The following is a 16,506-nucleotide window of genomic DNA, read 5'->3' on the forward strand; positions in this document are numbered from 1 at the left end:
TGCTGCTTGGGCTCTCACTGAGCTGTAACACATTTTTGTGCAACATTCTGAGATTCCAACCACACCGGCCCCTTGAGCTGCAGGGACGGCAGAGCAACTGTCTGGAAGTCGGGAGCTCTGAAAGCGAACGAGGAGGCTCGCCACCCGACAGTATTCCGGGTCCTTCTTTGCGGAGGCGATTCAGTCTGAGCTGTAACACCAAGCTGTAACACATTTTTCTGCAGTAACGTGCTATCTCAATTGCTATCCCAGGTGAAAGGCTTTTGAGAGCTGGCCTGGGAACCAAACCACCATTTATCTCATGGTTCCTGTGGGAAAGAAGCTTGTAAGGACCAGACATTCAAGTGAGAAGAGCATCTGGCCCACAGCCCACCTATAAGTTAGGATCTGAAACAGAGTAAGAACATCAGGTAGGTAGAAAGAACCTCCCTGGTTCTGAAGTGAGGGCGGCCAGTGTAACAAAACTCCTAAACCTTAGGGGAGGGACAGCCTGGCAGGGGTGGGTGGTTTTTTCTTGTTGTTTTTGTCTTTCGGAGCTATTTGTACCTTAGCAGCAGCAGCATTGTAGAAACCTTAGAGACTTAAGGATTAAAGAGGTTAATGAAATGAACTTGATGGCAAAGTTCATTTCTCAGTCTTTTTTACATTCATTGTGTTTTCCCTTTTTTCTTTAAAATAAGCTTTGGTACTTTATCCCCAACTTATTTCCCAAGTGACTACTGAGAGCAAAGACCTGAGCACAGTTCCCCAGCTGTGGGACAGGGAGCTGGGGAGCTGGGGTCCTCAGCCCGGCCAAGTGGTGGGAGTTGATGGTGTCCTTTTAGGGTCAGGGTGGGAGGTGACTCTCCTTTGAAAGATGCCCATGAGTGGAAGGGATGGCCTCCTGATGGGTTACTCTCCTGACCTTTCCCTGGCAGGGGTCCTCCTCAGCTTCTGCTCACCTTCCATGTGAGGAAATGGCTGTGTGTCTCTCATGGCTGCATCTGGCCCTCTGACCCTACTTAGTTTATCTTCCCTGGAGATTCATTAGCGCAGGGACTCAGAAAAGCACAGTGAAACCTTGCCCAGCTCCAGGAAGCCGTCTGAAAAGTCTAATCACTAACAGACAACAGTTCCTCTATTGAGGGCAATTTTGCTAAACATTTATTTGCCATCTCTAGAAACTTTCAGCACTAAATGTGCTGGTATTTCCACCTAAGAATAGACTTACCTGAAAAAATGAGCAGAATTATAAGCAAGAATACAAATACCATAAGAAAGAAAATGCCCACTCTTGTAATCCCACAGGACAGTTTGACATCAGACAGCTTAACTCCCCTTAAAAATGGAGGGCTTGCGCACATGGTCTCCCCTGAGCCCTCAAGTTTTTGCAAGTTTTCTTGGTACCACGTTATGAAATGAATATTTGAGCAAGTGCAGTCCAGGGGATTGTGACCTAAATTAATGGTGCTCTGCTGAGACAAGATGAGGAGGAGACGGGGTGGGATGATGTGAATGTTATTGGCGGCCAGATTAAGGTAGGTCCCCTTAAGATGGCTAAGAGCGTCAATGCAATCACCTGTCAGGCGGTTGTGACTTAAGTCTAAGTGGCTCATTTTCCCAAGATTGTGGAATGCTTGCTGGTCTATGGAGAGGAGATCACAGGAGGATAAAATTAGAGTCTCCAAGCTGCCCACTGGCTGAAGTAGGTTGGTCTTTGAGAGGCTCCCATCTTGAAAGTTGTTCCCATGTAAATTCAGATGCCGGAGATCCAGCAGGCCTGCTAGAAGGTGCTCATTGCTGGTATCAAGGAGGCAGTTAGAGAGATTCAGAACCTGCAGGAGATGGAGGTTTTGGAAAGGACTTTGTGGAGCACTAACATGCAGATGGGTAAATGCCAAATCCAGGAGTTCCAGCCGAGGGCATTCTTTGAACGCCTGATCCTGGAGACCAAGGGGCTCATTGTAGCTCAGATTTAAGTGTTGCAGTTGGGACAGGTTTTGGAGTTGCAGGTTGCAACAGTCAGGAGCCTCAATATCACTATGGCTTAAATCAAGTTTCCGAAGATTTTCTAGTTTTTCCAAACACCTAGTACCGAGGTCAAGTTTCCTCGTGTTGCCTTTGATATAGAGGTCTGTAAGGGATGGGAAACTGGCAGCACTGATCTGACACAATTGCTCAAAACTGTTTGCACTGAGAACTAATTTCCTGAGAGAGCTCATACCCTCTAGCCCAGAAGGTAACTCTCGCAAGTGAGTTGCCGTCAGGTCCAACTCCCGGAGTCCAGTGAAGCACTGAAACGTGGAAGGTGAAAAGCCAGAGAAATGGTGCTTCTGTAGATTGATGCTCTCAACAGACATTTCACAGAGTCCCTCAAGCATGGCTGAAGTGAGGTCTTGGTCATCAGTGTCCTCAAATGTCCCCAGCCAAAGAGACTGAATAGTAGAGTTCTGTAGACCTTTTAATATGACAGATAAGTCTAGAGTCCCTCCAAATTTCAAACTTTGAAAGATTTTTGAATTGAAAGCCCCAGGCTCAATGCCTTTAATGTCATTGCCATTGAAATTAAGGTTAGTGACCTGTTCCAAAGCATTTATGTCTTTACTAGAGATGTAGTGTATAGCATTATTCTGAAAATCCATGACTTTCAGATTCTGTGTTGGAAAGTTTTCTGGGAGATTAATGGAGGAAATATGATTGCTTCCAAGATGCAAACTCTCCAAGTTTCCCAGATTGTGCACTGGGATAAACTCAAGATTGGATATTCCTGTTTGGGTTAAGAAAAGATGCTTCAGTGACATAGGCCCATTCAGTGATGTTTCTGCCATGAATATGAGGGGATTTCCAGTTAACACGATGGTGTTCAGTTGATGGTGGTTTTGAAAAGTATCTTCATGTACCCAGTTAATATGACACCTTAAAAAGATAATAGTATTTGATAACAACTAATTAGGAAAAAGAAAAACTATCACAGTGACCTATATTAAAAAGCCATCTTTTGTGTACAGTAAAACCAGTATACATTATTATTCCAAGTGAAAGATAAAAAGCTTTCGTTAGTACCTGTAGATGGGGTTCTGAATTAATGACTAGCCTCAGATGTGAACCCTTTGATTTAGAATTTTTTCCAGATATTATAGGTTGAACTCTCACAGGTTTGTGTATAAGATAATTAGTGGTTTGTAGGCAAAATCAAACTATAATTTACTATTATAAGTAATATAAACTATGTCATATATAATGCACAGTATATAACATATGATGTGTAAATAAGAATCTTTGCCATCCTAGACAAGTCACAACTTTTCTCAAGCTCTGTTTTTTCACCTATAAAGTACAGCAACCATGATTACTTTGTAAATGGTTATGATTCAAATGATACATAAGAAAATGCTCCAGTGAAATATGGAACCCTAGAGGTTCAGAGAAACCCATCCTGGTGTTGCAGATAAAAATACTGGATTACACACATAGAGCCACATACACACATACACACACAGAGCTCCCCTGGAGGTTAATAAGGGAATTGCTTAGAAGTGCATTGTCAAAAGGAAGCTTGAATCCATAGAACCAAGCAATCTCTGGAGCTAGTTTTGTCATATCTGCCAATCCTTCCTGGCCTAGAGATTGGGTTTTAACAAGCCACATGGACCAGTGCAGGAGACAATGGTTGGGAATAGCATCAGAGGTCTTATCAAAAACCTGCAAACAACAGAGACCCTCAGGGGATCCTTTCAATGGGTGACCTAAAAAAAAAGAAAACTTACAGAGAGACTTTGAAGATATGTGTTTGTCTTGGCCTTGGCTCTGGGTAGAAGAACAACAAAACAACAAGAAAAATCTCCTATGAGATTCCCTAAGCGTAAACTTCCACCTATGAGGATTGTAGCCTGAATTTATGCTACCTCTGTGGACCACCCAAAAGAAACCCCGGTGAAAAATTTAGCTTAAAGTGGTGCCAGAATGGTAGTGACTTCAGGTAACTGGCAGAAGTAAATAGAAACCTTTTCTGGAGTGATCTACTTACTTAAGCAATTTTTCTTTTTTACAAGGAAAACTTCCAAATTTACATAAAAGTAAAGAGAATAGTATAATGAACGTTCATGTACCTATCGCCCAGGTGCAACAGTTCTCACAATTTTGCCACACATGCTGCTTTGAATCATCTAATCCCACTTACCTCTCCTGAGTTATTTTAAGTCAAATCCTAGACATCCATACGTATGTCAGTGTGCATTTCCAAAAAATATATAGGCTTGTTTTCTGTAGTCATGATGCCATTGTCACACACAATAATGTTAATAATTTATTGGTATTATCTACTTTCAGGAAAATTTTTTAAACAAAAATTTACACAAAGTTCCACAAGATAAATGAGCTCAAATAAAAATTCACTAAACATATAAGGAAAACACATTAGTCAAAATGAGGAAAAGAAAAAAAAAAAGTTCCACCAGAATCAGATTAAAAAAGGCAACAGATGCCAGAATTATCAGATTTGTCTGATAATGTATATATGCTATATAAAAAATATATGATATAACTGATATATATTATCAGAATACATAATAAATATACTTATGTCAAACATATGTTTAATATGTTTAAGGGAAACAATAAGAACCAAAAGTATAATAAAGGAAAAAATATTAAAATGGATCTAATATTTGTGTAAAATTTTAAAGAATCATTGAAACTTCTTGAAATGAAAAAAGTTAATAATTGAAATGGTTTATACAGATTAGAGATGGCTGAGGAGGATATTAACTGGTTAGAAGTAAATAGGAAAAAATTAATTAGAATGTAGTCCAAAAAACCAAAGAGATGGAAAACAAGAAAGAGATAAAACATATAAAGGACAGATTAGAAAATGCAATATAAGTTTAACCATAGATCCAAAGGAGATACAAATGGAAGCAAATTGAAGTTCAGATGGATAATGGCTAGAATATTTCAGAATTGATGAAAGACACCAATCTCAGAGTCAGGGAGCCTGACAATCTACACAGTGCATCACTGTGATATTAACAGAATTCCACGGACAAAGAGAAGCTATTGAAAACTTCAGGAGAAGAAAAGACAGATCACCAATATGTGAACAATGATTAGACAGATAGATGACCACCCAACAGCAAAGATGGAAGACTGAAAGGATAGTTTGGAAGGACCGGATTAAAAATAACTGTCAGCCTGGAGCCATATGCCAGAAAATGCTATCTTTCAAGAATCAAAGTGAAATAAAGATATTTTCAGGGGGGAAAAAAAAAACTGAGGGAGTTGATTACTAACAGACACTCACCAAAGAAATGTCTAAGGAGGTGCTTTAGGAAAAAGAAAAATGATTCCAGACAGGAAGGTCTAAAAAGCAAGACGGAAGGATGGGATAGAAAGGGCACAGAAAGCAAGCTGGGAAAGCTAAAGGAACAATGGCCGGGTCAAGTAGTAAAAGCAGTGTCTCTGTTGTGACCAGATAGAAGGCGGGGAGGGGAGCAGTGGAGGAAGGTTTTAGAAAGTACAAGGTCCTATTTTTATCACTTTTTGAAAATAGCGGAAGAGGAAACTTAAGAGTCTTCAGCTAGAAAAGCTCAGCACTTCTTAAAAATGTGGTCAAACTCATTTCATCTGAAAATGAGAAATGGCAAAAGAGAGGGAAAGTCAGTTTCTTTGGGGCAAACTAGGTAGGTAGCAGAATGACCTGAAAGGGCAAGGCTCGCTCTCAGTTGTGTCTAACTGAGTCTTGGCTGGGGAGGTGGCCGGGGGTCATTTGGGGGACTCTGGACTGGCAGTCAGGAGAGCAGAGTCCCAGTTTCCTTCCTTCATGACCTTCAACTCACAAAATCTGCTGGAGCCTCTGTTAGGAGGAGATTTTGTGGCAGCATTCACCCTGGCTATCTCCCAGTGGGGGTTACACAGACAAAGTGGCTCTATGGAGGTGAATGCTTTCCTGCCCTGCAGAAGCTTAAGTTGAAGGACCAGAGCAGAAGAAATAGAGATGCTGCAAGGGGTGCAGACCTCATCCACATGCAGCACCCTATCCCCCCTTACATATGGTCGTGCATGCGTGCATACACACACACACACACACACACCCTGCCTTTCCCTTTTGCTCTCTTCCCTTATTTTTTTGTGATACTTCTGCCCACTGATTAACAAGCACTAGTTCTGCATTTAGAATACTAAGTCTGCCTCTAAAACCAAGTAATGAAACTCTTTTCCCAATTTTGGGGGGGAAAAATAGATGATACATATTTCTCCTGTAAAGTTTTCCTAAAATGCCACATCCATTAATATTCAACTATGCTAAAATGTAGTATGATGTGGCATCTGATTTAGTACAAGATTTATTTTCAATTTTGTTACTGATATTCTATAGAATTTCTTAAGCAGCACTGCCAACACAGTCCAGTTTGAGAACAATCCACGTTCCTCTCCGTTGACTGGCACTTATTTAAATTATATTTTACCTGCCTAAAAATATTTAATGGGAAAGGGTAAACATGCAGAAAAAGCAGGTTGTCCCTGTGGCCCAAAAGAAAGTGCTGGAAACAATTTGAGTGCAAGTCGTGTTTTCACTTAAGTAAAACATCAAGCACACACAAAGATTTAGGATACATACCTGGTCAAATCCAAAAAGATAAGATTTATGAGTCTGCTGAAGGTTGTATTTTGAACTGTAGGTAAGAAATTAAAGCCAAATTCCAAAAATTCTGTTGTATTTGGTAGAGTGTCAGGAATTTCTTTGAGACCTAAATTTTCACAGTTATATGTTCTGCTGGCTTCTTTCTGATGAGAGAAAAAACATAAATTTATATCAAAGAGTAATTTGATTGGCTAACTATCAAAATTACATGTTTTATTCTTTGAGCAGCAATCCCACTTCTAGGAATCTTTACCAATCTAGGAATCTTTACCAAATATAAAACTGGGAAAACACAAAATGACTTATGCATAGCACTATTCATTTTAGTAGTTTTTGAAATAACAAAAGATTGACAATAACCAGATTATCTATCCATATAGGACTAGTTGAACAAAATGTGGTACATTCACAAAATGGAACCCTCCGCAGCTGAAAAAGGAGTAAATACCATCTCCACACACTGCTATGGAGTGATATGCAGGTTTATTCTGAGGTGAAAAAAGCAAGGTGCAGAATGTCTATTACTGTATATAGTATACAGTACGTAAGAAAGGTACGTGTGTGTTTTCTTATATTTGGAAAAAGAAACTGGGGAAAAACTCCAAACTGGTTATATTTAGGGAAAGGAAGGAGCCAGAGAGAAGGATAGGGATGGAAATAAGACTTCTCTGAATGTACTTTGTTTTACAGTTTTGATTTTGGTTGCATGGAAATGTTTTCCTTCACTTCAAAACAAATAAATCAACTCTAGATTAGCTTCAACAAAAGAAGACAATCAGATAGTACACACTTTCTGATGTGATGCCGTATAATGTACATAGCACTACCTGTGAGGTATTGCCAAAAAAAAAAAAAAAAAAAAAAGATTAACGTTGAATCCAATCAAGAAAAAAAAAAAAGAATGTAAACAAGATTAGCTCACAAAACAAGGCATGCACCCACAGTGAATCCAATAAGTATGATGTGGGCTGATTTTCTTTCATGTCTCCAAACTGCTATATCACTATCTAACCTGTGATTACACTTGGGAAAACTGATTAAGTTTTAAAATTCTTATACCTAAAAAAAAAAAAAAAAAAAAAAAAAAGACTTTGGGCCTAACTTTCAGTCTACCTGTGAAGGTAGCAGTCAGCCAAACGCAGAAGGTGGGACAGTCTATGGAATAACAGACTTTGTTTTGTCAACATGTGAATGATGTTGGTAGAAGTGGAGAATGAGGGGGTGGGACAAGAGAGGAGCTGCTCTTATAAAGAGAGAGAGGTATACAAGCTACCGAAGAGACATGAGCAACAGATAATAGAGTAGCCCTTGTTTAGATTTTAATTCAAATAAAGCGTTTGGGAAAAGACATTTTATAGACCATCAGGGAATTTTAAACAAGGACAGAATATTAGAGAATATTAAGGAATTGTGAATTTTGTCAATAATAGTGACCTCGCAATAATGTAAGAGAAATGATCTTGTTTTGAGTTGCATTTTGAAGTAGTTAGAGGCAAAATGACACAGTGCTCGGGATTTGCTTTAAAATACTCTGGCAAAAGGAGAGGGAGTGGAGAGATGAAACTGGTAGGCAAAATGTTGGTGATTATTGAATGTGGGATGATATACACAAGATTCCTTGTAACTAACTGCTTTTGTGTATATTTAGAAATGTTCTTAATACAATGTTAGGAAAAAACAAAAAGAAAAAAAAAAAAAACTAGCAGTGTGGCCCAGACCTTAGGTCACAAGGTCTTGTGATCTTGAAGCCTGACTCGGTTTTGGATCTCTGGAAATGCAGGCTGTGGATACCAGACCCACCATTTGGGCACAGCCCTGCACATAAATTCAGAGGAATTTATCATCCTGGGTCCCAGGAAAGTCACGTATTCTGGTATCTGCCAAACACTGTTTGCAAGATTCCCTAACTCAAGTTATAGATCTTGGACTAATTAGGTAAAAACAGAAAGGGGCTAGGTAGAAGCCTATAGAATTGTGGGCTCATAATTCATCTGGATGATGCCTTAGGATAAAGGATAGTGGGGTGAATATGAAGGCCTGATGAGGTATATTTTGCATGGGGAGACTCCTAGGATAGACAGAAATAATCTCCAAGAAAAGTACACTTGAGACACAAAGAAGACTGACACCCCAGAGCCATGGGCTACTTCTCAGATCATCTCAGGCTCCATGTGATTTCACCCAGCCTCTCAGGCCTTCTTTTCTCCTGGCCACACAGTGGTCTCACCAGAGGCTCCACTGAGACTGCAGGGTCTAGGAAAGACCAGCCCCATCAAACGCTAAATCAGTAGCTTTCCTCATGCTAAGTTGCAAACAGGTCTCATTAGCTGAAAACGGAAGACCACACACATCTGCCTTTGCTCTGAAGTGTGACATTTTGAGAGGTGTCGCCATCTGAATTGCTTTTTGCTTTTTCCACTCCAACTTCTGCTTAGCTTGGCACTTTTTTGTAGCTACAGTGAACATGCTCATTTACAGGAAATCACTGGTTTTCTTCTATATTGTGACAGTATTAGGAAAGTCACTAATGAAAATGTCATACTTACATTTTCTTGTAATTCATCCTTTGTTTCATAGACCCAAAGTCCTCAGGGCACTGCCACAAATCCACATAATGTCCTTGACATGCACATTTTGCATTTAAAACTTTTACTTAACTGACTGGTAGGGGAAAACAGTTGCTGTTGGGCCCCTCTTCGGTGCCCACGAACATGGAAGACCCAGAGGCAAAATGTATGTGTAGCTGCTAAGGTTCAGATTAGTTTGAGGAGACATTTTTCTTTTTTGGTCTCCATTGATTTAAGAAATGTCATACACATGTGGAGAAAGGGGGCCTTTCCTCAATTTGTCTCACTCTGTTCTGGCCCTACAGGAACAGGCTCAACATTGACAGTTCCCTCCTTTGCCAGAATATGAAAATGCCCATGACATCTAAATTACTTCTCTTGTGTGCTTTACTAAGTAAGCACTTTATTACATTAATGTGATTCCCAAAGTTGGAAGGGAGCAGGAGCTCTCCTGAGTCAGTGACCTGAGGGAGCGCCTAGCAAATGGAAAGGCAGGGAAATGAAGTAGCTCAGTTTCAACCCAGTGAAAACCCCGGGAACCAGTGCATAACCCTCCCTAGGGGTGCTGAGAAGTCCACTGTGAGCCTGGGTCACAACATTGGATAATCTCCAGTTAGCTAATCTGCAGTGAACTCTCTGCCCTTGATTCCTAAAGAAAGAGGCAAATGACAAGAATCGGAGCTCATAAGAAAATTTGAAAACCACATGCATTTCAGAGACTGTCCTGGGCTGGTCTCCTTTGGCACTCACACTCCTGTGTAATTGTTGCATTTAGTTTCCAGGTCTCTTTAGTCTTCTTTCATCTGAGCTGATTCTTCAGCCTCTCATTACCTTTCCTGACATTAATTTACTTTTTTCAGAATCCAGGCTCAGAGTTTGCAGAATATCCATCATTTGGCGTTTGTATGTTTCCTCATGATTTGATTAAGGTTATACGTTTTGTGCAGCACCATATCAGGGAGATGATGTCTTTCTCGCTGTCAGGATTCACAGTAAAACTTTCTGAGGGCAAGTTCTGATAGCATAGCACAGCGTTCCCGGACAGCAGAATGGTAATGTAACGGAGCTGGAGAGGGTGGTGTAGAAGAGGACTGCTGGGTCCCAACTGTGTGACTGCTGCTATTGGCACAGGGCTGGGCTGGCAGCCAAAACTATGTGTTTAGTTGCTTTTCCAGGCAGAAACCCACCACCACTTTCGCAGCCCCTGCGGTTTCTCTGAGCCCCACGTGATCACTTCCTATAGCCCCAGGTTTCTTCACTAGACCTCAGTCTGAGGTCAGTTTCCTGAGTCACTTTCTCACTCTTCTGCTTTGGCTGGTTCCATCCCAGGCAGGACCCTTCTGGATGAGAACTTACGCAGCCAGCAGGCGTGAGGCAAAGCCACACGGTATTCCCAATAGCTGCCCCAGGCCCACCCCCATTCTAAGTCGTGGGCATTTGCTCAGAACCTGTGGTGCCCTGGGACCTGTGCCAGTCCCTTTGTCTCCAGCTCCAGCTCCGAGCTGTGCCTTTCTACAGAGCAGGACTCCCAAGTGCTGCATCTGTGTCTGCAATCCCTCTTCCCTCCAGGTATTCATTTGCATTTTTTCAATCAGGATCTGATTTTGCTCCTTTCTGCTGTCTCTAACTCTCTGCCATCCCACAGTATTTTCTCTCCTCACAAGGGTTGAAATCATTTTCTAATTTAGAACCCTGTGAGTTTAACGCAAGTGCTGATTCCCACCTGTTCCGATGTCTCCTCTGCACTTGGCTCACATAGCAACCAGCTCCCCCAAGCACAAGGAGTCTGGGACACTGAACCCCAACCCTCCCTCATTAATTACTCTTCTATCCAAAGCTAGCAATTTGACTGAGCCAAGTCCCAGAGTAACAATTACTCTCTGAAAATAAAACGCTCCCAAGAGATCACAGCTCTAAAACTTTGTTTCAATCTCACTCCTCCAAGCAAAGGGCATTCCAATTATATACGGTTTATTTTCTGTGTGTCTTGAGGCAAATGGCTGGGGTTCAAATCCCAGCTCTCAACCACGGACCTGTGTTCTCTGAGCCTCATTTTTTGCCTAACTGTAGATTGAGGATAATAACCCCTCTTGCCAGGCCAGCTCTGAGAATTCTGAGATAAGGTATGTCAAGCACTCACAAGATAAATTAGCATTGCACTGGGTCTTCACAGCATCCCTGTCATTGTCTCAAGCTATTGGGAAGCCCTTGTATCCATGAACTCGGAGTTTTCTTAAACAGAGTTCTACTAAGTACTCTCTCCTACTGAGGCCTGAAGGACTGTCTCCTACCATGGTTTTGAGAAGAGAGGATAGCCAAGTTGAGCTCATTTGAAATGAGGAGGCCTGCCTACACGTCCAAGTAATTATTCAAGAATACATCTAAAATGTTACCAGAATCCAATCACAGAACGCTGAATTCCAGCTACACTTTGCATATTTGTCAGCCTCCAAAAACTTGGTCAAAGGTCTAATTTTGTTACTTATGTTACACACACACACTTAATAATTAATAATGAAAGGTTCTATGTGGAGTGTTTATGGGTGTTAATTGTAAGACTTCTAATATATTTTAGAATTTGTCTAAGTTTGAAATGTTTTTCAAACAAAAAGGTTTATTAACAAAATTTATCCTGACTCATACCTCACAGCATATGCAAAAAGCAATTCCAGATGGACTATGAATTTAAATGTGAAATCTAGAAATGAACATAAAGACAAAACAATAAAACTTCCAGAATAAAACATATGATAATATCTTCATGGCCTTGGGGTAGGCAAACATTTCTTAAACAGAACAGAAAGGCACCAAAAGTAAAGGAACAAGGATAAATTAAGCTGCATTAAAATTAAGGACTTCAATTCCTTTAAAAAAATATTGTTAGAAGAGTGAAAAGGCAAGCCATGGGGTAGGAGGAGATATTTGCAACCTAATAAAGGACTTGTATCCAGAATACATAAAGCACCACTACAAATCAAAAAAAAAAAAAAAAAAAAAAAGACAGACAAACCAAGAGAAGATGGCAAAGGACTTGAAAAGGCACTTCACATACACAGACACATGAAAAGATACACAAATGACCAAGAAAAGTATGAAAATGTACTCAATTTAATTATTAATCAGGAAAAAAAAAATTAAATCCCAGTGAAATATCCCTACCCATCTATCAGAATGGCTTGTGTTCAACAAAAAATAGCAAATGTATATGAGGCTGTGGGCCAATCAGAACTCATACACATGGCTGATGAGAAGAGATAGGTCCCAAAACTTTGAAAAACTGTTTTGCAATATCTACTAAAGTTACAGGTCTGTATACCCTATGAGCAAATAAATCTACTCAGATATACACCTAATAAATGTTTGTTCATTTGTTTACTAAAGACATAGATAAGAATGTCCAAAGCAATAGCATTCATAATAGCCAAAAAATTGAAAACAGTGCAAATGTCCACTAACAACAGAATGGATAAATCAACAGTTTTTCACTAATACAACAGAATACCATTCCATGATGAAAATGAACACATGATCGCTGCACATGACGTCATTGATAAATTTCATGAGTCTGATATTGAGCGAAAGAAGCCAGACACAAAAGAATACATGCTGTATGTTCCCATGTATATGAAATTCAAAAGGAGGCAAAATTAATTGAGGGTGATAGAAGTTCGAGTACTGGGTGCTCGTGGGGGCTCGTGACCAGGAGACATGAGAGGGCTTCTGAGGTGCTGAGAATGTTCTGTTTCTCAGTCCATATGCTGCTTACATGGATGTGGTCACTTAGAACTCACTGAACTCTATGCTTAGGATTGGTGAACTTTTCTGTGTGTCTGTTTTACTTCAATAAAAAGTTTACTGAACTCAAAACAAGGAAAACAAAACAGAAACCTTGTTTTCAGGGTAGGGCCTGATAAGCTCGTGGTAGTTACATGAACGTATGTTCAGTATGTGGTTAATTTTACTTAAACTGGGGGAGGGGAGAACGAATGAGGAAAGGAAAGCAAGGGGAAGGGGTGGGAAAACTGGGGTGATTTTTCACCTGAAAAAGGGCCAAGCCCTTAAATCAGAAGCTTTCTCTCCCACCACTTTGACTTTATCCTTCTTGCCTGAAGCCCAGAATTTCTTTACCTTCAGGAACAAGTTTATCTCCCAGTTCCCTCCCTACTATTCACATAGAAGTGATAGCTCGATAAACAGCTGTCATGAACTCAAACACAATGGAAGATGTAAAGGAAAATAAAGATCCAATATTAATTAAATTGTTCTTAAGGCATTTAAAATCAGAGTCGTTTCAGAGGGCGGGCTGCAGGGAGGGTATTATATTGGAGGGTTTCAGTCTCACTTGACTTCTCCAGAAAGGAAATCTCTCACTGTAGCATACATAGGCCAGACCTGGGGTTCCTGGGACACTTGGCACTACTCCTGCCACCTGAATAGCATGGAAGTCCTCTGAACAGGCAGCAAAAGGGCTAGGGTGCTCTCCATGCCTCTTCCTCCTTCCCTCTGCTAAAGCAGGAACCATTTGCGAAAAAAGAACTGGTAACTCTGGGGCCTGGTGCCCTCAGTAGGAAGCTAGACTAGTCCAATATTTCCAGGGCTTTCCAAAGTCTCCCAGGAATAAGGGCGCTCGTGGACTTTGGAAGGGATGTACAGACTTTGCTGCAATGCAGGGATTTAAGACATGAACTGGTAGACTTGAGAGTAGGGTGTTTAAAACAGATTGCTTCCCAATAAGTTGGAATTTAATGGTAATATTATTCCATTTGAGGATGTTGCCAGAAGGTGGATGGCATAACATACCTCATAACTGAGGGGGTGGTGTCTCCACTCCTACCCTCTTACATGTCAGCTCCAGGCCTGTGTGAAATTGATTTTTCACCCTGAATGATGAGGATACCGCCTTCTGGGGCTGATGAAAACCTTTCATTTGCCCACTTCTGTTGTGGGCTGACTTGTGTCCCCCTAAAATTCATTCGCTGAAGTCTTAGCCACAGGACCTCAGAATGAGAGTTTGTTTGGAGATAGGGTCTTCAAAGAGGTAATTAAGCTAAAATGAGGTCATTAGGGGGGCCCTAATCCAATATGACTGGTGTCTTTATAAGAAGAATAAATTTAGACACAGATATGTACAAAGGGGAGAGAATGTGAAGACACAGGGAGAAGAAGAAGGCCATTAACAAGCCAAGGAGGAAGGCCTCAGAAGAAGCTAAACTTGCCAACCCCTTGATCTTGAACTTCCAGCCCTCAGAATTGTATGAAAATAAGTTTCTGTTGTTGAAGCTGCCTAGTTTGTGGTACTTTGTTATAGCAGCCTAAGCAAATGAACATAACTTTCCAGCCTTCATTTCCCCTGGATATTGTGCCTCTTCTCGGTCTGAGTGTGCATCCTGATTCCAATTGAATACAAGGTTCTGTTGCTTTCTGCTTCTAGGCCTTATTTCAGCCCTGGCTTTGATTCTTGCTCTTATCTGGCAGGTCCTTGCCCCACTCTCCCTTATTCTCCCAACCCTTGTTCCTAAGCACTGCCTTTCTCCATCATGTTACTCCTGCCTCTTTTTCATCATTCATCCCCAACCTAGGAACGCAACCTACCCAGCCACCAAGACTGATGGTCCTTCCTGTCCATAGCTCTTGTTCGATAGGCCACATGGTACTGGACACCTGTTGGGATCAGAGGTAGCGGGAGGAAGATGGCAAGGAAAGTAGCCCATTTCCTTTCTCTCTCTCGCCACCCTCTCCAAGAACTTCCCACAGGTTGATAAATACTGTTGTGGTCCAAAACAGAAGGTGCGACTTGGCTCTATTCTCAGATGTTACTCCTGTGGGTTAGTGAAACAGATGGAGGGCTGTCCAATTCAAGGAGAAAGCCAGATTTGTTCAGAGTGCTTTTTATATGCTCTAAAACCTGGCACAGATGGTCTTTACTAATCTCCATCCTGAATGCCAGGAAACTGGAGGACTCTTTGGGGAAGTGGCCATGTGCTGGGAGGTTGGACAAATAGCTCCTGCACACTAGGAAGCAGGTTTGGAGGTCTGCTCTTTGCCCTGGGACCCGTTGACATCTTATGTCCTTACTGGGATGATTTGGGGGGAATTTGCCTAGGAAAACAGCTCTCACTTCTTTCTAATAAGAATCTTTGAGATCATCACCCCAGCTGAGCACTTTGGTTTCTCTTTCACAGTAAAGAAAAACTTTTACACACCTCGTTGCCCTTTGAAAGACAGTGGATATTGGAATGCCAAGGCTCAGATGGGGCTGCATGCTGAATCTTAACATTTCCAGGCAGTTTAATCTGGACAAAGACAAATAGTTCGGACTCACCTCAGTGCACATTGGATCTAAGAAGGTGATGACTTTACAGTTGGCAGAAAACAGCACCGCCAGCAGGAAGCAGCCGGCACAGGGAGCCATCGCAGGACCAGTGCAGCCCAGCTTGGTAGGTTAGTTAATGCCAGAGCTAAGAAATCCAGTCAAGCTATGATGGCCTCAGTAATTTGGCAGCCAGAGAGGTGCACAGGAGAATGATCTGGGAACAAAAACTGCTGCTGACTGCTCAGCGTTGGGTGGCCCTGTGCTACAAAAAAAGGGAAGTCCCTTTTGCATAGTACCCATTCTTGCTCAAAATAGCTGCGGACCCAGCCCCAGAATGGCCCAATGCATTTCCTGGTAAACACGAATCAGTTATGCAGCCCACTTGGGCTGGTCACATGGACTCTCCGGGTGATGGTTCCCAGTCACTCTGGACAAACTCTTAAAGTTTGTCCAGATCCAACAGCCGCCAGTCCCTTTGCACGAGAACGGCTCTGGGAGCAGGAGGCTGTCCTCACAGAGGAGGCCATCTTGTTAGTTATCCTAGGGGAGGGGCCTGGCGCACTGGAAGGGCAGAGCACTCTGTGGGGGTGGATGGAAGGACTGAGCCCTGCGCTGGCACCCGCTGGAGCTGGGTACTAGAGCAAGAGGGAACAGGGTCACCCCAGAAGGGGAGTGGAGCTGCCCCTTGTGCCTCTGCTGCTGCCTTGGCCACCTCCACAGTATGCACCCCTGGTCTTGGTACAGGAGAAGGACAAGTCCTTCCCGTGACCTTGTCATTCAGGGCTGCTAAAGCAGCTGGAGTGGAATCCCTTCTGGTTCCCTCCCAAGGTGACCCAGGGAAGTAGAGGACACTGCCATAAGCAGAGCAGTCTTGCTAAGGGTGAGTAGAGTTAAGGATGTCAGCCTTGGCTCTATTTCTTCTTAGAAAGAGCTTTGAAACAGGATTGCAACTACCCTCACTGTGATGCAAAATGTGATAGTGATTAAAGAAGGTTAAAGTTGATGCA

At 41.8% G+C, this 16,506-nt stretch overlaps 1 protein-coding gene across 2 annotated transcripts; it reads right to left on the bottom strand.

Annotated features, from left to right (window-relative positions):
* Positions 1-1,120: 1,120 nt before the first annotated feature.
* On the bottom strand, positions 1,121-15,773 carry CD180 (CD180 molecule). Of its 2 annotated transcripts, XM_064481140.1 has the most exons (4): positions 15,509-15,773; positions 14,779-14,847; positions 6,596-6,762; positions 1,121-2,895 (listed from the first exon to the last, which is right to left on the bottom strand). In XM_064481140.1, the coding sequence occupies exons 1-4, from the start codon at positions 15,596-15,598 to the stop codon at positions 1,173-1,175; spliced, it is 2,049 nt and encodes a 682-aa protein (XP_064337210.1). In that variant the 5' UTR covers positions 15,599-15,773; the 3' UTR covers positions 1,121-1,172. The 2 variants fall into 2 exon arrangements, with proteins under 2 accessions (XP_064337210.1, XP_010973241.1); XM_010974939.3 differs by lacking the exon at positions 14,779-14,847.
* Positions 15,774-16,506: the final 733 nt, after the last annotated feature.

This window comes from Camelus dromedarius, chromosome 3, assembly GCF_036321535.1.
Source record: "Camelus dromedarius isolate mCamDro1 chromosome 3, mCamDro1.pat, whole genome shotgun sequence".
NCBI classification, from domain to species: domain Eukaryota; kingdom Metazoa; phylum Chordata; class Mammalia; order Artiodactyla; family Camelidae; genus Camelus; species Camelus dromedarius.

What these genes read in the sequence shown, in the direction of transcription:
- CD180 (XM_064481140.1), bottom strand. Translation starts at nt 15,598, where the DNA reads ATGGCTCCCTGTGCCGGCTGCTTCCTGCTGGCGGTGCTGTTTTCTGCC. An exon ending in TAGATCCAATGTGCACTGAG is followed by an intron (nt 14,848 to 15,508) that starts GTGAGTCCGAAC and finishes TGATCCCAACAG; the next exon opens with GTGTCCAGTACCATGTGGCC. An exon ending in ATCTTTTTGGATTTGACCAG is followed by an intron (nt 2,896 to 6,595) that starts GTATGTATCCTA and finishes TATCTTTTTAAG; the next exon opens with GTGTCATATTAACTGGGTAC.